This window comes from Vicia villosa, linkage group LG7 (genome assembly GCF_029867415.1).
Source record: "Vicia villosa cultivar HV-30 ecotype Madison, WI linkage group LG7, Vvil1.0, whole genome shotgun sequence".
NCBI lineage: Eukaryota > Viridiplantae > Streptophyta > Magnoliopsida > Fabales > Fabaceae > Vicia > Vicia villosa.
The window spans coordinates 93,769,604-93,794,208 of record NC_081186.1 but is presented as its reverse complement, the minus strand read 5'-3'; the positions used below and the strand labels follow the sequence as shown (position 1 = coordinate 93,794,208).

The window sequence follows — 24,605 nt, the reverse complement described above, 5'->3', positions numbered from 1 at the left end:
GCGGACGACCCGTTTTGCCACCCCTACATTTGACCCCTCAAATCTTTGTTAATTTTTTTGATTTTCTTGTATTTTAGATTTGTCGTTATAATAAAATTGCACTTTTTGAGTCCTTATACACTTAATTTTCTTAACTGTTAACCAATAATGGTATCGAGATTTTGTTTCCATAAATTTTTTTCCGAATTTATAAACATCCAAATTAATTACAATTAATGCACTATTTTGTGTAAACACAATGGTTGCAGGTTTGTTGCCGTGATTTGTGACCATTAAATTTAAAGAGGAATATCAAGTCCATTATCATAAAGACGATGTTCTCCGTTGTCATAATCCTTCATATCTTGCATGATATCGTGTTCTTTATTTTTTGAGTGACTTACAACTTCTTTCCATAATTTATTTAAACTTTTTCACTATATGACATCATAAATGATCAGCTGAATGTATCATCCTTTTTTTCCTGAATCTGTAGAAAAATAACCGCTTCTTTGATATTTTTCTTCAATTTTAATAAAAACCCTTATAGAATATTTAAATATCAGATTCACTCAGAGATTTGACAAACACTATAACAAATGTTTAAACATGACCTACGAATTAATGATTTAAATGCTTCTTCTTTTAGAGCTCAAAGTGACACGTCTACGTTGATATTTGTACTTCAAAACCTTTCTTATTTTAGCCTTTGATACCATGACCATTTTATTTTCTTTGAGTTAAGGCACATCTTAGAAAATTTCAAAACAAATAAAAATAATTCAACAAAAATAAAAAAAATAAAAACCTACAAAAATGATCTAGATACTTGCACAACAAGAAGATAGGAAGAGAGAGAGATCAATTCAAAGTTTTGATCTTCCAAACATATACAAAACGGCGTCGTTCAACATTCACCGCCTGCATGAAACACAAGAAAAAAAAAATCACATCCTTTTGTACCCTCAAATCACAACAACCACTTCCACGCCTCTTTCTCCTCCATTCTCTCTCTCAACCAAACCCTAGCCAAATCCTAAACCAACACCTTCCACCCAATCTTCACCCGATCCTCCATACCTTTCACACAGGTAAATTTTCCCCTTTTTTTCCTTCCAATTTATCGCTATTCTCTTATCGATTTTCGGTTCGAGCTTTACCTTCGCATATATCGTTTTTTCGATGTTTGATTTTCATGGATCTGTTGTTTTTTTTCATCATGCACGCTTTGAATTTTCGTCTTCATTAGTGGAATTTTATTTCATGCAATCGAATTATTTGGTTTATGTTTTTTGTTTTGGATTTAATTTTCGAGTTATTTGGTTTAGGTTTTGTGTTTTTGATTAATCGATTGGGTTTATTAATTTAGAAATTTGATAATCACGTGTGTGTTGCGTTGACTTATGGTGGACTTTTTGTTGCTATGTGTTTTGTGTAACGATAAGGTTGTTATGATAATTGCTATTATATCAGTTTATTGATTGAGTCCTGTTTTTTATTTTTAATTAACTGATTTTTTTAATTAATTTGTTGGTTTTATGTAGATTGAGTTTAATTGATAAATGTTTGATTGATGGAAGATGATAGTAGAAACTGATAAAATGTCTGCTCCTTCACCGTGGGAGCGTGCTCAGCGCCTTTTTGATAAGGTATTGCTCTTTTATTTCAGTAATCATTGATCTTGTAATTTTGATCACCAAATTAGGGCTTGTTTGTCTATATATTGATAATTGAGAATCTATCATTTATGCCTTATTTGCTACAATGTATCTGGCATCTGCAGATAGGAAGTTGTACTATGCAGTGTATGTTTTGTAGATTGATTTAGAGGAATGAGTTTAATGGATTGGTGTTTTAGTTCTTCCTTTATTATGGAAGAAAATTAACTTCATGATTGGTTATGGAATTAGTGCTAGACCTTGTTAATGTTATCTAGTGTTGTCCATGGCGGATGATGGTACATGGTGGAGAGCCAAAACCCCGTCATACCAGACGCTTTGTGGTGCTGTTATAGCTGATTATAGCGGAAAACATGCTATATTAGCCAATATTTACCATTGCGGCGAGTCCAAAAACCGCCATTTGTGTATCCGCCATAGTGCCGCAATTGCAGATATTTGACAACACTGGTGTTATAGTTTCACTCGTGTTGTTGCCTGGAACCTTTGCATATTTTGGGCCTAAATTTGGTCAATTTTTATATATTTGTCCTTTTATAGCGAGCTTCACATTGGTTGGTATGTACTTGCGTTTTCTTAAATGTTAAATCAAATTAGTTGCTTACAAAGTAAAAACCTTTAACTTTCTGTTGTCTGCTAACTTTATTATTTGATTTTGTATGCTGTGGATTACTTTTCTAATTACTTTGTAAGAGTTTATAATGGAATATCAATTTTTTCTTACTTAGAATCTTGAATTGGAGAAAAAACGCCGTAGATCAGCTCAGGCACATGTTCCGTCAGATCCCAATATTTGGCCACAGCTTCGTGAGAACTTTGAAGCAATAATTCTTGAGGATCATGCTTTTTCTGAGAAGCACAATATTGAGTATTCTCTCTGGGTATTGCATTATAAGAGAATTGAAGAGTTAAGGGCACATTTCAATGCTGCTATTACTTCTGCAAGCTCAAAATCACCTCAGGGTGGGAAAGGTTCTGTACGACCTGAGCGGATAACTAAAATAAGGCAGCAGTTGAAGACATTCCTTTCAGAAGCAACTGGGTTTTACCATGATCTTATCATGAAAATCAAAGCCAAGAATGGGCTTCCTCTGGGTTACTTTGAGGACTCTGAGAATTTGATTGTGATGGAGAAAGATGGAAAGAAATCTGCTGAGATGAAGAAAAGTTTGATATCTTGTCATCGTTGTTTGATATACTTGGGTGATCTTGCTCGCTACAAAGGATTGTACGGTGAAGGTGACTCAAAAAAGCGAGAGTTTGCAGCAGCTTCTAGTTACTATTTACAAGCTGCGTCTATCTTGCCTTCAAGTGGAAATCCCCACCATCAGGTTTTTGACATTTTTTTGCATATTTTGTGATTTTTTTGGTTCTTTCACATTTCCTATTTTGATATATTGTTTTGATGAATCCATAAATTTCAGCTTGCTTTGTTGGCTTCATATTCTGGTGATGAGCTCGCAGTTATTTATCGTTATTTTCGGAGTCTGGCTGTGGATAGTCCATTTACAACTGCTAGAGATAATTTAATAGTTGCATTTGAGAAGGTAGTGCGACTTTGAAGTTGTTTCTGAAACACCCAATTTTTTTTTACATTTGGAAGTCTCAACTGTTTGATATGTCAATGTCTTGTTTTGTCTATTTATTCGTTTTTTAATTTTGATATTTTTTTCTGCTTACTGACTAGTGGATTAACAATAATGACGGCCTAAGTCCGACGTTTTTACTACTCCTAGTGTTTAATTGATGAAGATTGTAAGCTGTAAATCCAGTATTCAAAAGTTAATATAGTATTATAAACACAAGTTATGCAGACATGTCTATGGTAGACTTTCTGTGTACATTACTATTAGTGATTTAAATCAGTAGTGAGAAAGTGTGACATAGGAATCAAAATTTTGTAGCTTAGTAAATATGAGTGATCTTTATTGCTTGAAATAACGGATTGAACCAACTCATTTTGCATTGCAGACCTGGATACACTTATAGCTCAATAATTAGGAAGGGAACTGATTATGCAAATACTTGACTACCTAGTTGCTATTGTAAATACCTTGCAGACTTAGCATGAGTATGATAAAACAGATTTCAGTAACTGTTATATGAGCAGTTTCTCTACTTACCAGCATGCAGTTATATTTATTTAAAACCGCAATGCAGCATATTTTCTCGTGTAAAAATTCTGTTTATTTGGTATATGGCTCTTGTTGGGGGATGAGGAGTTAATTTACCCTTGATTTCAGTCCTCTTTGTTGCTTTAGTGAATGGTGCTGTTTTTTTTTTCTTTTTCTCTTTCTGCTCGTTTTCTGTTACATATGGTCTATTATTTTTTTTTGGAGTTAGGGGTATATTTTTCTAATACCTATACCTTAATGCCATGATAGAATCGACAAAGTTACTCTCAGCTCTCTGGTGATGTTAAAGCTGTTGCAGTCAAGGAATCTTCTGGACAGCTAGATGGCAAAGGAAGAGGGAAGATAGATGCAAAACTTGTGACTAGGGGTAATGGTGTGGAAGCATATCCTAGAAAGGAAGGAGCATCCAACATACAGGAGACTTACAAATCCTTCTGCACTCGCTTTGTCCGTCTAAATGGAATCCTGTTCACTCGTACAAGGTTAATATTCTTGATGTACACTCACCTTTTCATATAACTCTATAGAAGATGAATACATTCTGACTTTTTCCTTATATTTCCTATTTCATGATGACAGTCTTGAGACCTTCACTGAAGTTCTCTCTCTTATTAGCACTGGTCTGCGCGAGCTTCTGTCTTCCGGTCAAGATGAAGAACTGAATTTTGGCCAGGATGCTCTTGAGAATGGCCTTGCCATTGTCAGAATTATTTCCATTATCATCTTTACAGTTCATAATGCGAAGAAGGAATCTGAAGGTCAAACTTATGCAGAAATTGTACAGCGGGCTGTTCTACTTCAGAATGCATTCACTGCAGCTTTCGAACTGATGAGTATTGTTATAGAGAGATGTGTGCAGCTGCAGGATCCTTCTTGTAGTTTTCTTCTACCAGGCATTTTGGTTTTTGTTGAGTGGTTGGCATGTTATCCCGATCTTGCTGCAGGCAATGATATGGATGAGAATCAATCAACTGTTAGATCAAAATTTTGGAATCATTGTATTTCCTTCTTGAACAAGCTTCTTTCAGTTGGGCCTATGTCTATTGGAGATGAAGAGGAGACTTGCTTTAATAACATGAGTAGGTATGAAGAAGGGGAAACTGATAACCGTCTTGCTTTGTGGGAGGACTTTGAGCTTAGAGGGTTTGTTCCACTTATCCCTGCTCAAACAATCTTGGATTTTTCAAGGAAGCATTCGTTTGGAAGTGATAGAGAAAAAGAAAGAAAAGCCCGGGTCAAAAGGATTTTTGCTGCAGGAAAGGCTTTAGCAAACATTGTTCGGACTGATCAGCAAAGGATATATTTTGATTCAAAGGGAAATAAATTTATTATTGGTGTTGAGCCTAGTATCTCAGATGATTTTGCTCTTGCTCCTGGCAAGCCTATTGTAGAAGACTTGGTGAAAGAAAATGAAGCAGACAAGCCAAAGTTGGGGATTGTTCAGTCAGACCACCACCAGTATCTGGAAGGAGAGGATGACGATGACGACGATGATGAGGTTATTGTTTTTAAACCTATTGTAGCAGAGAAGCGAGCTGATGTTTTGGTTGCCTCATCAGGGGTTACTCACAAAGGTTTAGAGCCGGTCCCAGTAGCTTCAGGAGTGGATGTTAAATTTAACGTTAATTCTGCTTTCAACCCTCCTGATGAACTGGGCCTTCAAACTTTTTTACCTGCTTCTGTTAGTTCTATGATGCCTCAAGGCTTGCAACCAGTTCAGCAGCATTCTTCAAGGTGGCTAGAGGGGGGAGTTTCTCTGGCCAACAGTTTTGATGGTCTTGGGTTCTCAGAGAATGGGCATGTTATAAAACCTGAGCTCCCACTGCATGAAGCTGTATCAGTCTTCAACCGCGCTTCACTTTCTGTTCCTTTCCAGCAACATTTGAGTACTGGGACTAATTCGTTTTATGGTCTCTCAAAAGCTGAAGACTTGATAATACCATCCAAAGTTGATACTATTGCATCTGCTGGAGTAATTGCGGATAACTCTTTTGTGAAGTCATTACCAGTTTCACAAGCTGATTTGAAAAAATCTCCAGTTAGCCGTCCTTCTAGGCACCGTGGACCTCCTCCTGGTTTCACTCATGTTTCTCCTAGGCTTGATATGGAACCCGCTGTTTCAGATTCAATTAATGTGAATCCTGTTATGGATGACTACAGTTGGTTGGATGGATATCAGTTGCCTGCATCAGCCAAAGGTTCAGCCCCCAATGGTCCTATTACTTATAGTCAATCAAATTCCCATCAAGTAAATGACAATATTTCGAGTGGGGCAGTTTGCTTTCCTTTTCCTGGAAAACAAGTTCCATCTGCACTGCAGGGGGTCACACAGAATGGTTGGCAAGAGTATCATACTTCCGAGCCTTTAAATGCACACCATCATCAGCCACAGCAACCAATCACAAACGGAAATCAACACTTTACTCCACTGCCTGAGCAATTTCAAGGACAGTCAATCTGGACAGGTCGTTACTTCGTGTGATGTCGGTTTATGAATATTGATGGTATGCTGCTAGTCTGAATTTGTTTCTGTTTGTTGGATACATTTTGTGTTTAATTATTGAATTACTAACACAATTTACATACTGGAGGTTCTTGAAGGGTGCTTACAAATATTCCAACCCAGCTCCTTGTCAGTGAATGTTATTGGAGTATATTTGGCCTAGACTTATTGCAGGAACTTGCTACTCCAAAAGGTAGATCCCAAATCAATCTTAATGCTAATGATATCTGTGTTACTTACGAGCTTGAAATTTAGACAGTCTTTGACATCAAATATGCCCACTTTCACTGAACTTTCAAATTACTGTTTGTGTGTCTGATTGACTGCTGCTTGTCTTTGATGTCAAACATACTTTCACTGATATTTCAAATTACTGTCTGTGTCTGATTGACCGCTGCCTGTTATTGCCTTGTTTTAGAAAGTCCAATGAATCACAACTGCTTTTGTTAGATCTCTGAATTGTTGACCGCGACTTCTTTTGAGATTACTGCAGTTTTTACTGAGCTCTAAAGACCAAAGGAAGGAAGATAAGCAAGCATGTTTACAGTTCAAAGTTCGTAAGTAAATGCCTTTTCTGGTTGGCCGTGGATAGTAGAAGGTGATAATTAAAAGATTATCCAGTTTTTGTGGAGCGTGTATCTTCTGTGATTGGTGGTATGCCTACGGTTTGTCCACTTTCTGGAAGTGTTCTAATGGTGCATTTGTAATGTAAGAAATTTACCACCAATTAGCTGCCTATGGTACATTGTGCTAGCCCTTTTCTTCCCCAAAGCTTCAGACTAATTGGGGAGGTTGATAGGGTTAAAGTGGTTGTCTGAAGTTTGGATATTAAGATATGCTAATGGTGTTGTCGGGCATGCTCCAGTAAGTGTACCTGACTACACGTGTGTAGGGTTGCAATTTCATTAAGGTTCTTATATTTTGTTTGTGTGATGAGTGATATAAGCTCACTTTTCCATTTTATTCCCAAGTCAGGATTTACTTGAACTTTATATATAAATAATGCCCGTTGAATTGCTGGCTGCCATTATGTCTTCATATACTCCATTCTGATACAATGTATCTATCTATAATAAGATTTAGTTGTCTCTTATCTTCTTTTTTTAATAATCAATGCAGCTATGTTTGTGATTGTTTAAGTTGGTATATTACTCCAGCTGTCTGATTTCATTTGCACAAGTAAATTAAACGTGAATATTTAAGTTTTCTTTGCTACTGCCAAGGCTTTTCCCTGGGTTTTTATAACCAACCTAAACTTTTCAAAGTATAAATATCAGGAGATGTTTCTATAATGTGCTATCTTGTCATATTATGTTTGTCTTTACGTGCATCTCATCTACTGATGGACTTGTGCTATTCATTTGTATTTGGACCATGGACCAGTTGATGATTGATGAAATGGACTATGCTATTTTTTGTTGGAGAATTCGTATCACTGAACCATTACTATTGGCTTAGTTACCGGATTAATCTCTTTTGCAACGAAGTCATCTCAGCTGTTGATTATTATTTTTTTAAATTTGGATATTTTGAGCTATAGTACATAGAATGTAATGTGATTTTTGGGTAGCACAAATTAGCCTAATTTCTTTTGGGAGTTTCTGTGTTTTTCTAGTTTTGTCTATTACGGAAGTCAACTTATAGATTTTCATTATATGCAATAGGTTGTTTGATTTTGCCACAGAAGTTAACTTTTGGATTTTTGTCTGCATTGTCCATTGAGTTTTACTTTTTTGGTTATGATATGATTTTTTTGGTTTAATTTAAGGTAAAATGTTTGACAACTAAGATAAATTGAGATTTGGTAGAGTGACCCAACATGTATTGTTGGTGCCACTTCATTTGATGCAGAAACATTGTCTTCTCAAATTCATGTTTGTTCAACATTGTCTTCTCAAATTCATGTTTGTTCTTGGTGTTTTTTTCCAAAAGTCTCTCAGACACCTCACTACTTTAATAAATAAGGGCGTCTCTCTTACAGAATATTTTAGTGTATTAAGAGCTTCAAGAAGTTAATTTTCAAATTATTTTTTGACAAAACGGAAGGTGGTTCACTTACAAAGTGTTTTTATATGTATGAGAGTGTCTCTCTTACAAAATATTTTAGTGTATTAAGAGCTTCAAGAAGTTAATTTTCAAATTATTTTTTGACAAAACGGAAGGTGGTTCACTTACTAAGTGTTTTTATGTTTTTATATGTATGAGAGCGTTCAGGAATTAACTTTTGTACGATTTTCTAGATATTTTAGTTCACTACTTTATTCTGAGTCAACAACCAATTGTCGTGCATTCAGGCATATTTTTCCTTTATAATTGTTATGTTTTTTTATGTAAGGTTCAAATACACTAAAATTATATATATATATATATATATATATATATATATATATATATATATATATATATATATATATATATATATATATATATATAAACCATGAGTACCTGTACCATCAAATATGTTAGCATGACGAGACTTTCAAATACTCTATTTATGTCAAATAGTTTAAACAAAATCCAACAATTTCTCCGTGATGTACCTTTCAACAATTTGGACTGTGACGACTCTTCGTATATTCTTTAAATATTTTCATGTATCTCTTTATAAGATACATCCACCTTAAATAAACTGGACCACAAAATTTAATTTCTCTGACTGGATGAACAAGAGTGAAGCATAGTGTCAAAAAACGATGGAGGAAAATACATCTTCAATTGACACAATATTATTACAGCCTATTCTTCTAATTAATTTAATTTTTTGAAATCAAGAACTTTATTACATATAGCATTAAAGAACAAGCAAAATTTGATTATAGTTACTCTTACATATTTTGGAAGGACGCCACAGATAGTCACTGGTAGAAGTTGTTGCATTAAGACATGACAATCATGACATTTTAAATCAATTAATTTGAGATCTTTCACTGATAAAAGTTTCTTGATGTTCAAAGAGTAACCTTGGGAAACTTTGATACCTTGCAAAAACTCGCAAAAATTTTCCTTTTCCTTTTTAGATAGAGTGTGACATGCCGGAAGCAAATAAAATCTTTTTTCCTCTATCTTCCGGAGTCAACTGTGGTCTAGTACCCATCGCCATCATATATAAACGAGAACTCTTACTCTCTTTAGTCTTGTCTGGAATGTTTAAAAGTGTTGCTATCAAACTATCACACACATTTTTCTCCACATGCATATAATCAAGATAATGTCTTACATCAAGACGAAATCAATGTGGAAGCTCAAAGAAAATTGATCTCTTTGTCCGAATATTTCTCTAAACGGGACCATCTTTATTCTTTACAAAGACAACATTAAGGTGCTCTTGTCGTTGATAAACTTCATCGCCAGTTAAAAGTTTAGAAGCATGTCCGTACTCCTACTCTCTATTAAAAGCCTTCCGCAATCTACAATAAGGATGATTCGATTTAAAATTTTTTTTGATGTCCAAGGTAAACAGCCTGTTTTCCAAACCCAAATTTGCGAAAACAGGTATCAGATTCACATATAGGACACATTTTATGTCCTTTGACACTGTATCAAGCCAAATTTCCATATCTAGGAAAGTCGTTGATTGTGCAAAATAACATTTCACACATCTTAAACTATTCACCAGAATATGCATCATTAAGGTCAACACCTTTATCCCACAAAAGTTTTAAATATTCAATTAATGGACTTAGATAAGCATCTATGTCGTTTCCAGGTTTTCTTAGTCCAGAAATCATCATACTTAACATGATATACTTGCGCTTCATGCTCAATCAAGGAGATAAGTTGTAAATTGTGAGAAGAATAAGCCAAGGAGAATGGTTAGTCCTCATATTACCAAAGAGGTTCATTCCATCCTTGGCAAGCCCAAGCCGAAGGTTTCTTGGCTTAATGCCAAAATTGAGAAACAATGAATCAATTTTCTTCCATTGCAAATAATCAGTTACATGGCAAATGTTTTCATCATATTTTTTTCATATGCATGCCATATTATATTCTTTGCATCATTTGCATTAGCAAAAAGTCTCTTAAACCTTGAAATTATTGGAAAGTACCACAACACTTTAGTAGGAGGACGCTTCTTACTAACATTGTCATTGTCATTACCATTGTTGTTCTTCAACTTGTAGCATGAATCACCATATTTTGGACATTGATCCAAATTTCCATACTCTTTCCTGTATAATATGAAATCATTAGGGAATGCATGTATTTTGACATACTTCAAACCCATTGGATACAATATCTTCTTGACCTCATAACAAAGATCCAAACAATTGTTATCTTCTGGTAGCATTTGTTTCAACAAATCAAGCAATTATGTGAAATGTTTATCCGACCATCCATTTTTTGCCTTCAGATTAAACAATTTTTACAACGCAGACAATCATGTAAAACTGATGCACTCCTTATATAAAGGCGCATCTTTGGCACTACATAAATTGTCATAAATATGTGCTTTCATATAAGACAGTTCTCCTATATCATGGATCATATCTTCTAGTCAATCATCCATATCTTCATCATCTTCATCCATTTGTGACGTCTTATTTCGATTATTATCCACTTCTCCATGCCACATCCATGTTGTATAATTTTGACATATTCCATCACAATATAGGTAATAAAATATTTTTTTTCCGACTGTTTGTTGATATTCCTGTAAACAACACAAGGAAAATAAAAGACACCATTATTTCCAGGAATATTTTTTCGATGAATTCAAGGAATTCATAAACTCCTTTCTCATATCGGACCTAATATATCAACTTTCATCCTACTACAATCCATAACGAATTTTAACATATTAAAAGACTAATGTGAATGACACAATAATGCTACACATACAACATCCTAATATGATTATATGCATATCCAACACCAAAACCTAAAGCATATTTACAAAACCTGTATAAAACATGAACAATACACATGACAATTTCGAATACCATAAACAAAAGCCATTAATTCATGAAATATCACGTAAACAAAATCATCATTTATACATTTAAAAAATGAAACAAGTAAATCTAGAGAAGAAACTAAACATTCAGAAGAGTATGGTAACGTACCATAAATGATATTCGAATAGGATGGTGAAGATTCCGCCTTTAAAAATAAATGGAGATGGTGAAGATTTCACTATCATTGTCGTCTCGTTCGCTAACGTACTAGAAATGATATTCGAAAAGGATAGTGAGGATGGTGAAGACTTCACTTCCTAAAATGAATGAAGATGGTGAAGATTTCACTTCCAGAAATGATATTCGTTGTCGTCTCGTTCGCTAGGGCACCCCTGTGTGTTATGAAAAGAATAAAGTACCTATTATGTTATAATTTTGTGGGAAACAATTTCACAAGGGTTGCATGATTCAACCATAGTGAAATATGGAACATATAACCATGGTTTGTTGAAACTATCGTAGTTGTTATACTTTCAATTTTTAAATAAAAAAATGTTAAGGAAAGTGCGCTTATTTTTACTGAAAAAATGGAAAAATGTTGATGCTGGAATTCGAAGTTTGTCACCTAAATTATATGGCAACGATTATTTAAAGGAACCGTGATGAAAAGTTTCTTAATAAAATTAAAAAAACATGCACGTAAAAAATGAGATATGACTACTGTGGATAAATGGCCGTGGTAATATTATGTTACCGAAGGGTTTTTTTTCGTAGTAGTGTAATGCCCGTGTCGTCGATGGCTTGACGACTTTTGGACTTCTTCCATTCTTTTCTGACCTCAGTGATGTCAGTATGGTTCTTATGTGAACCCACCTCTTAGACGACGATGTTCTTTAGATTGACATTGTGTAAGATTTATTCAATCCAGAATATTCTCTCCGATATGGATTGAGAGTTCTACTTGTGCACCATGTGGTAAACAATATTTCACATGTCGTTGGCTCCTTGCGCGCCAAGGTTAGCCTACAGGAGTTTAAAGTTGGAAAGAATTTCTTGCTCGGTAAATATAAATAGTGGTGTAGGTCTGAGTGAAGGTCCGCCTTGATGAAACTGTGGTGCAGATCCGAGGAATAGAGGAGGTTGAAAGACTCTGTGATTTGTCCTTGATTGGACACGATCTTAAGGTAGAGGATATGGAGGATTCTTGGTAGTATCTGCAGTAACATCGACTTAACGTTGGACGTTGAGGCGAGTAGCTTTGGAAGCCTCCATGGTCAACATATCTGATTGAGTATTTGAAGGAAGAGAGTTTGAGTTTGACAAAAATAACTAGGAAATGGAGATTCGTATTTATACCGAAAGATATTCGATTGGATTAAGAGAAGTTTGATAGTGGAAAATCGTAGGAATCATGATTCGATTCGTACAGACGGCGTTAATGTTCTGTGCTGTAACTAAAGTTGATCAAAAAGTATGAATTTAGAGTTTGTTGCGGTGCTTTAGAGCTTCCAATGCGGAAGAGAGGGGGCTGACCTGCAAGGTTAGCACTATAATGCTCAAGTCAGTATGAGATTGAAAAATGGGCTTTGAATGAAAAATAATTTGAATACTTGTGAAATGACCCATTTTCCTTTTTAAACAGGAGAAATGGTTGGTAAATGCGTGTGAAACAACATGGGATGTGGTGAGCTGTTGGATTAATTTGGACAGTAAGCATGATATTCATTTGAAGGATTGCCTGCTCCGTGGAGAGAAAAGGTCTACCAATTCCATATTCAATAACTCGCCGCTTCACCATTAGGCCCTTATTTTCCATGCCTTGTGGATGGTCTGGAACAAATCCAATCAGTATTAAGTACAATTTTAATTTGACACTAAGTCTCAATCATTAAAAGAGTTGATCCAACGATCATATAAATAGCCTATTATTTAGGGAAAAAAATAGGCTACACATATATTTTTATTTTTTAATTTAATTTAATATGACCGTTGCATCAATTCTTTTAACGGTTAAGATTTGGTGTCAAATTAAAGTTTGACACCTCAGTGTCATTTGATCTTATCCCATATATATAGGGAGCATATCAAGTGAGAACAATTTTTAAATGAGAGATGAGAGGAAGAAATATCAACCCTTGGATTCATCAAGAGAGAGAAATTAATAGCCTCATTAATGTGTTAACATTCTCTCTCTTGATGAATCCAATGGTTGATATTTCTTCCTCTCATTTAAAAATGCTCTCACTTGATATATATATATATATATATATATATATATATATATATATATATATATATATATATATATATATATATACAAGATAACCACTATGATTATTTATTTTTTTTAATTATAAAATATGTGGACAGGTCAGGTAAAGAAGATAATAGTATTCACCGAATTCACTCACTTTTTCATTATGTATTTATTATTTAATTTTGATAATTTATAAATATTAGATATATTATCAATGCTTTGATATTTTGATTTGTATTTTATTATTTACAATATTTAAATTGTATGTATAGAATTTTAAAATAGTTTTGTTTTAGTATTTGCTATTTAATTTGATGTAGGGAAAGTGAACTAATTTTACTAAAAAATTAATTTAACTTTAGGGGTGGCATTGAAGAAATACTCGAATCTAACCTAAACTTGTTTAAGACAAATTTGAATTTTAATTCTTCATCACCACCTAAAACAAGAGCGGAAAATAAAAAATGTTTGAGGATTTAAGTTTAAAGATGAGAAAGATAAAAACCGTATCCACCGCATTATCATGCCTAACTATGATTTAAAATGAATATCTCATAGGAGAGGATTAAGGCCGGCCATATACAAGATTCTATTCCTAAATAAAATGTTTTCAAATATACATTTTAATAGGATATATGGTAGTTACAAGATTAAGATTATATTATCAAGGTCTTGAATTCAAACTCAGTAATATGCATGCACTAGTATTAAAATTATTGTTGTTGTCTTCCTTAATTTGTGGTTAGTTTCTGCATTTGCAAATAGAAGATATCAGATCTATACAAATTAAAATTAAATTATACTATTATTTTTTAAATACAAATTATTAATTAATAAATATCAATATATATATATATATATATATATATTAATAAATAAATAAAAATAAATATTGTTGTTAGGGATTAAACAATAAATCAATAATTAACTACTATGATTTTAAAATGCATGAATATCTCATACAAGAGGATAAAGATTATACTAATATAACTCCAAGAGTAAGTTGTTATACCTTACTCCACATCTTGACCATTAATGTTTTTTTAATCTAATGGTTCAAAATAATAAGTAATAGTTTTCTCTCTCCATATTTAATTATTTATTATTTTTAATCATTAAATTAAAAAAAATTAATGGTCAAGATGTGGATATATATATATATATATATATATATATATATATATATATATATATATATATATATATGCTTTGTTAAATATTAATTTTTGGGTTTTTTTAAGATCATATATTATTCATAATATTATTGTAATGAATTTTATTTAATATATATTTTTAAATTTATAATAAAATCACTTTATTTAATAATTATTTAAATAAAATCTATATTAAGTAATATTTTATGTGAGTTGGCAATCACTACAAGAAAATATCATTCTTTTTTTAAGAATATTATGTTTTGGGAAAATGTATTTTTCAATTTTTTTAAGAAATTGAATCATTGGAAAAACGGTGGTGGTAAATAGTTTACAGAATGATATTTTTCCATCAAGTTTGACAACTACACTGTATTTTGGTATGGTTTGGTTTGTTTACTTGCTTTAATTATTTTTTTTCACTTTCTTCAATACAATTAAACACATATAGTTGTATTGTAGTTGTAGTATTTTATATGCCGTAAGTATAGGTGTAAAAAATTGGGTGTAAGCATAACACTTCTCAATAATTTATGAGGACTTTTTTTCTCGTGAATAGGGGTGTTCAAAACCAAACCAACCCAATAGAAAACCGCAAACTAAACCAAACTAAATCGACACCGCAAAAAACCGCATTTGGTTCGGATTAGTTTGAGTAATCTTTTAACAAAACCGCACGGTTTGGTTCGGTTTGCAGTTTGTATTTTGTAAACCGAACCAAACCGAATCAAACCGCATTATGTTACAATCTAAATTTTACTTAACTCACATCCAATCCAAACTTAAGCTTATTATACCTTATCCTTATGATTACCAACAATTTTCTTATCCTCACACATATAATTTCAGTCTGGATCTTCTAAAATCTCTAATAACATTATCGCACCTTCTTTGCCACATACATCTTCCTTTTTCTTCTTCTATAATCTCTACTCTCATATATTCTTTCTTTTTCACATTCTCATTTTTATGTAAATGTTCTGTATTGCAGTTTCGTTTTTATCACACATCTTCTTCTCTAATCTTTCAACACTTTTTTTCTTTTTTACCTTCACTAATCTCTCGTCTCTTCTATTTTTTTGTTTCATTATAATAATTTTATATTGTTTATGCTATTATTTTATGTTTAATATTTCACTTTTGTCTAATTTAATTTTTACATATTAAATGGAAAATTGTTGTCAAAATATGACGAGTTTTGTTGTTATTTGAGTGTATGAATGTTTAAATACAAAATTATGTTGTCATCTATATGTGTATGTATGGTTAAATAAAATATTTGTAAAAAACCGAACCAACCGAACCGAACCAAACCGCATTAGTTTGGTTTGGTTTGGTTCGGATTTTTTTTTAAAGCCAACCGAACCAAACTAAACCGCACGATTTTTTCTCTTGCGGTTCGGATGATTTTTTTCGTCAAAACCGCCCAAACCACACCGCGATCATCCCTACTCGTGAATACATTTTTCAATACACTCTATTATCTATTTTTAAATTTAAATAAATTTTATTTATTGTTTATATTTTATTTTGCTATTAGTCTAATGATCAACCCTAACTCTAATAAACATTTGTAGCAGGGAAAATATGATGACCAAAATTTAAACTCAAATTTCAAATAAAATATACTCATAATCAAACAACTAAGCTATAACAAAGACAAAATTTCATAATTGAAAGACCTATAACTTTTTGATCAAATTATTCATTTTAAACTTGATTATTAATAATTAGAGGTTATAACATAAAATAGTAAAATAAAAATTAAATAGTTTCTATTCTAAGTCCGAATTATGTTTTAGGGGTGCTCGAATTTTTTTTTTACCAAAGTCAAAATTTAAAAACAAAAATGGCACAATAGTTACACAAAAAGAACATAATTTGGAGTCTCCATTTCTCTTGTTCTGAAATTGGAAGAATATTTTTCAATAGTATATTTTGATAGATTTGATTATATAAAAGTGAATTCTAAAGCTCAAATATTTTATCCTTTTCAAACTACTAGTTTGTATATGCGATAATTTATGTAAAAGGAAAATTACGATCCAATTTAAAATCTAACAAAAAACAAGAGATTCTCTCAAATATTTTAAACGATTACTTTGTATTTGGAACAATTTATCTAAAAAAAAATTATAATCGAATTTAAAATCCCAAAAGAATGGGGCAAATTAAAAAAAAAAACTCAAATATTTTATTCTTTTTAAACTACTACTTTGTATATGCCAAAATTTATCTAGAAGAAAAATTATATTTCAATTAAAATTTTCAAAAAACACTAAAAGAACTTCTCAATATTTTATCTTTTTTAAATAATTAATTTATATATGCATGAATTTATCTAGAAGAAAAATTCTAATTCAATTAAAAATTTCAAAAACCAAGGGTGTACTAAAAAACTTCTCAGTATTTTAACTTTTTTAAATAATTAATTTATATATGCATGAATTTATCTAGAAAAAAATTCTAATTCATTTTTAAAATTAAAAGAATGCAAAGAATGCATAGGATCCACGTCAAATACATATAAGACCACTTATAAATACTGTGACATTATTAATTTCTTCTTCACAATAAAATATCGTAAATAATGGATAGACGCCCACCGTTCTCTCTCACCCAAAATTCCTCTATCACATTGGGAACTAAGAGAGGGTTCATAGCCTCAAACACCACCACCATCACCACCACCAACAATGGTGGGATCCTCTCTCAAAATTTAAGAGAGAATCCTATCAAAAAACCGAGGGGTAGACCTAAGGGCTCAAAGAATAGGCCAAAACCACCGGTTATTATTAAGGAGAATAATGAAACTCTCATGGAATCGATTCTCATCGAGATCCCTCCTGGAAGAGACATCGTAGAGCCTCTCATCAAGTTGGCTTTGTCTCGTCAAGCTCGAATCATTGTGTTGAGTGGTTCTGGTCTTGTCTCGGAGGTCAGTTTTCTCCACCCAGTAACCCGTGCTTCGGGTATCCCCCTCGAAGGAGTGTTTCGTATGACATCTTTCTATGGAACTTTTGCCAGTGCCAACACTGATCGCTTTCGTCCACAGTTCACGAGCCCGAATTCACCGAATTCTCATTTCTCGATTTTCCTTTGTGGCAATCAAGGAAAAGTGTTTGGTGGAGTTGTTGGTGGGAGGGTTATAGCTGCTGGGGCTGTTTTGATTTCTGCCGCTCTTGTTAAGAATCCTACATTTGATAGGTTGGGCATCAATGCAACATTAGGCTAACAATTCTACTAGTCATTTTAGCTAGCTAGAAAATCTCATGCTTCTATATGTTGTTTTTTGTTTTGTTTCTTTTCAATATTCAATAAAATGAGTTTAGTTTCTTATTCTTATGTCTTAGATTGATGTATTACATTGCATGTGTGTTAATTTTTCTATTTGCTAATCTATGCTTCGATTGATTGTGTTGTCAAAGTTATAAACCTTGGTTGAAGTTTCCAACTCCATTTTCTTAGTTGGTGGAGAATTGAGATTTATATTTTACAGTAGTGAGGAGTTTTTAGTGATGAGTATAAAGCCTTATATTTAGAGATTGATGACTAAATGTGATTTTTTATTTCAATCACAATATTGTCATTTTAAATAATTAAATTTTTATTATTTTTAATATATATTTTTAATTTCATATATAAATAATAAAAAACTTATTAGTTCGAGATTGATGACTAAATGAGATTAATGTCAAAAATTGAATATATATATATATATATATATATATATATATATATAATTTAAAATCAATGTTCAGATTTATATTTATGTGATATGTATTTAAACCATAATCTATCTATTAATTATTGACTCTTAAAATTTGACTGAAATCTCAGGCATTGATTTTAAATCGTATGGTTATTATTAAAAGTTCTCAATTCTCATAATAATCAAAGTTCTCATTATATATATATATATATATATATATATATATATATATATATATATATATATATATATATATATATAAATTACATATTAAATTTCAATTTTTAATTAAATTTAATATATTTTTATTATTTTTTAGTTTATGCATTATATGTATTCTGTCTATTTAAATATAAAACCCTTTTTTTTAGTTTTTATTTATTACTTAATTAATTTTTTTTAAAAAATTCTATAAAAGTTAATGATATTTTGAAAAAATATTGTTAATTTATCGTTGATAAATATTAATATGGTTTTATCTCTTATGATATTAATAACTATATGAACGATACAAAAATAATTTATTTTTGACAAATTTATTATTACAATTATTTTACTAATATTCTTAATTTTAAAAGTATTATAAAAAATAAAAGTATAATTTTTTTAAATACTTTTAATAAATTATGCAAATCCCACTTATTAAATATTTTCAACCCGTCCTATATATATATATATATATATATATATATATATATATATATATATATATATATATATATATATATATATATATATATATATATATATATATATATATATATATATATATATATATATATATATATATATATGAAAGGGGATATATTTAAATCATACCTTATCTTTTAATTGTTCTAAGTAAATATGAATTCAAGAGGATTGATATCTTATTTTATTTTATTTTCACTAAATTCATTTTCTTAAATAGATCATACCAATCTTTATATAACTTTTATATAAAAATAACTTTCTAGATTTTTATTTCTAATGTTTAACACAATCTTTATATTAAATATATTATATTACATTGTGAATCACAATTTTCTTCCAAAAAATGTTTTTTAGATTTTTATTTATAAGTGTACAAAAGGTTTCATTATAAATTATATATTATATTTTTTATCACAATTGTAATTTCATTTTTTACACATCCTCTTGATTTCTTGAAAATTAAATTTAAATCTATTAAAATTGTAATTTTATTCAATTTGTAGTTTAAAATTTAACTTCAGAAACAATAATATTTAGTTAAATCAGACAAAATTTTAATTCTACAAAAAAATAGTTAAAAAAATTATGATTTAAAAATAAAAAGCATTCACAATAAAATATAAAATTAAAAACCAGAAAAAATGTAGGTAGTTAAAAATGAAAGCTGTTACCAAAAAATGTTGAACCAAAATTTTGTTTGATTTAATTAAATATTATTGTCACTGAAGTTAAATTGCAAACTATGGATTAAATAAAATTACAATTTTAATAGACTTAAATTAATTTCCGGAATGCAAGAGGATGTGTAAAAAAAAAATTACGATTATGATTAAAAAAAATTAATTTGGAACCTTGAGTTACACTTATAAATAAAAATAAAAAAAATTCTTTTTTGAAAGATTATTGTGATTTACAATGTAATATGATATAATTAATTTAAAATTTATGTTAAACATTAGAAATAAAAATCTAGAAAAACCTTTTTTATCTAAAAATAATAAAAGAAAGAAAATTCTTTGTACGATCTACTCAAGGAGGTCAATCCCGCGAAAATAAAATGAAGTAAGATATAGATTCTATTGAGTACGTAATTAATTAAAACCGTTGATTAAATTAATATTAGAAAACAAAATTTGGAGTAAATTTCTAGACTTATATATATATATATATATATATATATATATATATATATATATATATATATATATATATATATTATTGTAATTATTTCAAAGTAGTAGAATTGAATATTTGACTATATAACTAATAAATTAAATATATTATTAATTTTTTATGCAAAAAATTTAAGAGTATCATAATAAATAGTAGCTAGCTTGCTTATCTAAAAGAACAATAATTAAAAGGATTGATATGGAGAATACATTTTAGAATCTAAAATATATTCCAATATACTCCCTCCGTTTTTTATTATAAGTCGTTTTAGACTTTTCACACAGATTAAGAAAAATAATAATTGTTGTATGAACATGAGAGATTATGAAGGTTTTTACAAAATTATCCTTCATTATTGACATGTGGAAGATAAATTTATATAATCGAAAGGAGAGAGAATAATAAATATTTAAGGATATAATAGAAAAAGTAGCATTAACTATTCATTGGAATTGTAAAGCGACTTATATTTAAATACAATTTTTTTTTCCAAAACGACTTATAATAAAAAACGGAGGGAGTAGTTGATTAAGAAATAAATTTGAAACTCACATTAATAAGTAATAAATAAATGTGTACGTATTTAATTTCTAACATGGCCTCAGATATATTTTGGAATCATCAATTAATTGTTCTTTTAATTCATTTTGAATGTACTAGCAATAATAAAAATTCATGTGCTTAACTTAATTACTGTTAATATTTCATTTGCAATAAACAATTATGCAATCTAAATAGTATGCATATCTAAGTTAGATATCTTATTGAAACATAAGATTACTTTAATGCCTATATTTGAATTAAATGGTAAGAAATCTCTTCTACTTTAATTATAAGGTATTTGAACTTAATTTTATGCCTACAATTGTGTTGGATATACAAGCAAAAGCTGTTTGGCTCTCGCTTTTGCGTGAGAATTTTTATACTAACTTTTTCCTTGCAGGTCTGGAGGAATGGATGCACATGAATCTAAATGCCAACCTTAGCAGGAGAGCAACAGAGGATTGGAGCCCACTATGGGCAACGACTTGTCATACACTTTGGTTTTGGCGCAACAAAAGGATCCATGATGATACTTTTATTATGCAAACCAATCTGATTGAAGACATTAGGAGACGACATAAGGAGTACAAACTGAGTTTGTCTACTCAAAGAATACATGATACCAAGATGAGAAATCTGATTCATGTCAATTGGTCTCCGGCTCAGGAAGGCTATGTTACTCTTAATATAGATGGAGTGTCTAAGGCTACTGGTAAAGCAGGGCGTGGGGGATTACTCAGGGACTATCGCGGCACATGACTTGGAGGTTTCTCAAAGAATATTGGCGTCTGTAGCGCCCTTACTGCAGAATTGTGGGGAATTCTCGAAGGAATCAAATTTGCTCGAATGAAGGGATACACAAGGATAAGTATTCAGTCAGATAATAAGTACATTGTTGATGCCATAGCTGTAAAGTCGTTTAAGAACAAGGACGAGAATGGAATCTACAATCAAATTAGAAAATACTTCGCTGAGTTGGAAAACATCACCCTTTCACATGTTTTCCGTGAAGCCAACAAGAGCGCTGATATTATGGCTAATTTAAGTTTGTCTCATGATATGGAAGCCAATTTTATACGGTTTGCCCAACTGAGTTGGTAGACGTGATAACAAGAAATGCCATCGGGGTCTCCAATCCCCGATCTGTTATTTTGTAGTTTCTTTTTTTTTCGGGCCTTTAGCCCTCCTTTCTCACAAAAAAAATCTTATGCATGATTAAATTTTTTAAAAGAGAATTTTGCCAATATATATATATATATATATATATATATATATATATATATATATATATATATTTAAAAGATTTGTCTTCGCAGGTCTTCATAAAAAATATATTATTTATACAAAACTAAAAATAAAAAATGACTCTAATTTGATGATTATATCATTTTTTTTTTAAAAAAGCAACGTTTATTATATGAATTAAAAGGCACAAGCAGTGCACTACTAATCACAGCACAACCCAAACAGGGATTTCAAATTCTGATACAAATCAAACCAAATGGCCCCTAGATAAAACTATCCCCAAGAGAAACAACCAACATATCAACCTTGCACTCCAGCCCAAATTATAACCGCAACTGCTACCCCAATACAATAGACTGCATAACAAACCATTTATACCAGCCTATCAGCAACTAAATAAGTATACTCCATTCTGCCTCATTACTGCCTCTCCATACTATTCTTCGAAAGCCTCGGCGCCATCTGAGCTTTACGACACCGCAACAATGATTAAGGACTCCAAATCCCCCCTTCAATCTTCATACGCAGAAAAACTTATCTTAACTCCCATTAAGTTTACCAAAAATTTCAGACTGCTCACAAAATTGCAGCAAAATACCGGTCACATCTCTGAGTCATGCCTGTACCTGCCACGAATTTAAGTCAAGACGGCGTTATGCTTTAGAAGATTTCCTGAGCAGCATCCAAGGTGCCACGTGCCATTGTTGAAAATTGCATCGAAGCGATTTCTGCTTATTGCTGATCCAAAACCAAGACAGCCGCTGAACCTCCTCAAACATTTGATCCAGTGTTGATGTTTTATTCTTGAAGATAGCAGAATTTCTAGCGTTCCATATGCTCCAAATGCACGCGAACCAAACCGTTCTGACTTTGAGCACCGTACTTCTTTCATCTGTGATAAGCGCTCCAAACTGGACGAAATGCATCCAGCTCTCTTTTGATAATACCGTTGACAATCCGAGCCACCTGATCACATGATACCATAAACCTGCACCAATATGACACTCAAAGAAAAGGTGAGATCCCGTTTCGACCGCCTCACACCCTCCGACACACTTGGAATTATTCTCTGTTAATATTCCTCTCCTAACTAAATTATCTTTGGTAGGCAGCCTATCATGAAATAGCCGCCACACCAGGCAAGAAACTTTCGATGGAATGTGATTGTGCCAAATTTCAGACCACGCTGCTAGACTCTCGCTTCTATTCTCAGACATCCGAGCTTTATATTTCCCCTTCACTGAATATTCCCCTAATGTTTCTCGATCTCCTATGTCTAAGAGACAAATATCCCTCCACCATAGAGAGCTGACAGAAATAGTCCATTAGTCAATAATCATCATTAACAGATATATTTATGTTTTTTTCTTAGATAAAATTTATTGTGCCCCGTGTCACTTCATAAATTGTTTCTTCATCATTAGTAAAAACTAAAATTCTTTGACATTTAATTTTCACATCAGTTATCTTTATGTCTGATGTAAAATCTTGTAACCAAATGTAATATTTTTAGTAGTGATATAATTTAAAACTAAATGTTATCGACATGATTAAAAACTATTAAAGGTGATATATCAATTTAAATTCTATTTCTTTTAATAGCTGTTCGCATGAGATCCATTTTTTCCTCATATGCACGAACATAAATAGAGTCTGCATGGGTCAATAAAGATTGTAAGTACATTTACAAAAGTCATTATGAATACTTACAGCCTTAACAATTTACATTTTCTTAAGAAATCAAACAATCATCACACAACTTTCCTTTAAATTAAATGATTTTATGTTATTTATTTATTTAAAAATTACTTTCAAATTAAATATTCAATGACCCACATTACAAATATACTTACATTCAAAATCAATTAAACCTATGCATTCTTACTTTTAAAAGATTGAACTTTGAAAATTTTCTTGTTCTATTTACAACAACCGATTTTGTTCATATTGTTGACAACAAGTGTATTTTCCTAATTTGAGTTTAATTTTGAAAGGAGTAGTTCTAATCAACTGTAAACAAAACAATGTATCTATATCATTACTACAAATGTCAAAAGATAAAGAATCAATAAAACTTTAAATTGGAATTTTAGCAAATAAAACTCTAACCTATGACAAGTACTCTATAGATCTATAAACCAATTTTTTTTTTCTATTTAAAAAAAGTAATTAAAAGAGACATAAAGTCATGATCAAATGATATTAGACAAAGCTTTACTTCATAAATATCTGTAAAAATTGTGTTCCTCAATTGACACAATTCATCTTTTTAACATAAATCCTTTATGTTAAAAAACTGGTATCAATCAAATATTTTCATCCTAATTTGATTTAAACTATGCTTTAATTTTTGGACAAAGCATTCTTGTATTAATACAAATTTTACATCCAAAAAACTAGAGAAAACATAAATCTTGATGTTAGAACTTGAAAGCACACAAATATGACATGTTCAAACATCAAAGAAATTAAAGAAAGAAAATTTGCAGCTTTTTCATTTAAAGTTAATGAGAAAAATTGTAGTTTGTCCTAGACTCTCATATCTTACTGCAATATAGAACTCAAGCCATACACATATATATTTATTACAATAGAAATCCATCCACCATATATGTGATAAGAGCAGCAATTCAAGGC

General features: G+C 31.1%; 3 protein-coding genes across 4 annotated transcripts; all 3 read left to right on the top strand.

The window, feature by feature from the left end:
- The first annotated feature begins 839 nt into the window (after positions 1–839).
- LOC131615909 (nonsense-mediated mRNA decay factor SMG7-like) lies at positions 840–7,406 on the top strand. Of its 2 annotated transcripts, none has more exons than XM_058887094.1 (8): positions 840–1,070; positions 1,524–1,628; positions 2,387–2,989; positions 3,083–3,205; positions 4,043–4,275; positions 4,373–6,297; positions 6,395–6,489; positions 6,790–7,406. In XM_058887094.1, the coding sequence occupies exons 2-6, from the start codon at positions 1,560–1,562 to the stop codon at positions 6,273–6,275; spliced, it is 2,931 nt and encodes a 976-aa protein (XP_058743077.1). In that variant the 5' UTR covers positions 840–1,070; positions 1,524–1,559; the 3' UTR covers positions 6,276–6,297; positions 6,395–6,489; positions 6,790–7,406. The 2 variants fall into 2 exon arrangements, with proteins under 2 accessions (XP_058743077.1, XP_058743076.1); XM_058887093.1 differs by having other exon boundaries at positions 841–1,070; positions 6,385–6,489.
- Positions 7,407–17,192: 9,786 nt separating this feature from the next.
- LOC131619728 (AT-hook motif nuclear-localized protein 17-like) lies at positions 17,193–17,837 on the top strand. Its single transcript, XM_058890794.1, has one exon. It carries the CDS (start codon positions 17,193–17,195, stop codon positions 17,835–17,837), a length of 645 nt encoding a protein of 214 aa, XP_058746777.1.
- Positions 17,838–21,035: 3,198 nt separating this feature from the next.
- On the top strand, positions 21,036–21,824 carry LOC131619727 (uncharacterized). Its single transcript, XM_058890793.1, has 2 exons — positions 21,036–21,435; positions 21,532–21,824. The coding sequence occupies exons 1-2, from the start codon at positions 21,036–21,038 to the stop codon at positions 21,822–21,824; spliced, it is 693 nt and encodes a 230-aa protein (XP_058746776.1).
- The last annotated feature ends 2,781 nt before the right edge of the window (positions 21,825–24,605 follow it).

Coding starts and splice junctions, on each gene's coding strand:
- LOC131615909 (XM_058887094.1), top strand. CDS start 1,560: ATGATAGTAGAAACTGATAAAATGTCTGCTCCTTCACCGTGGGAGCGT. Junction 2,990..3,082: donor GTGGAAATCCCCACCATCAG/GTTTTTGACATT, acceptor CATAAATTTCAG/CTTGCTTTGTTGGCTTCATA. Junction 3,206..4,042: donor TAATAGTTGCATTTGAGAAG/GTAGTGCGACTT, acceptor ATGCCATGATAG/AATCGACAAAGTTACTCTCA.
- LOC131619728 (XM_058890794.1), top strand. CDS start 17,193: ATGGATAGACGCCCACCGTTCTCTCTCACCCAAAATTCCTCTATCACA.
- LOC131619727 (XM_058890793.1), top strand. CDS start 21,036: ATGCCTACAATTGTGTTGGATATACAAGCAAAAGCTGTTTGGCTCTCG. Junction 21,436..21,531: donor TGGAGTGTCTAAGGCTACTG/GTAAAGCAGGGC, acceptor CCCTTACTGCAG/AATTGTGGGGAATTCTCGAA.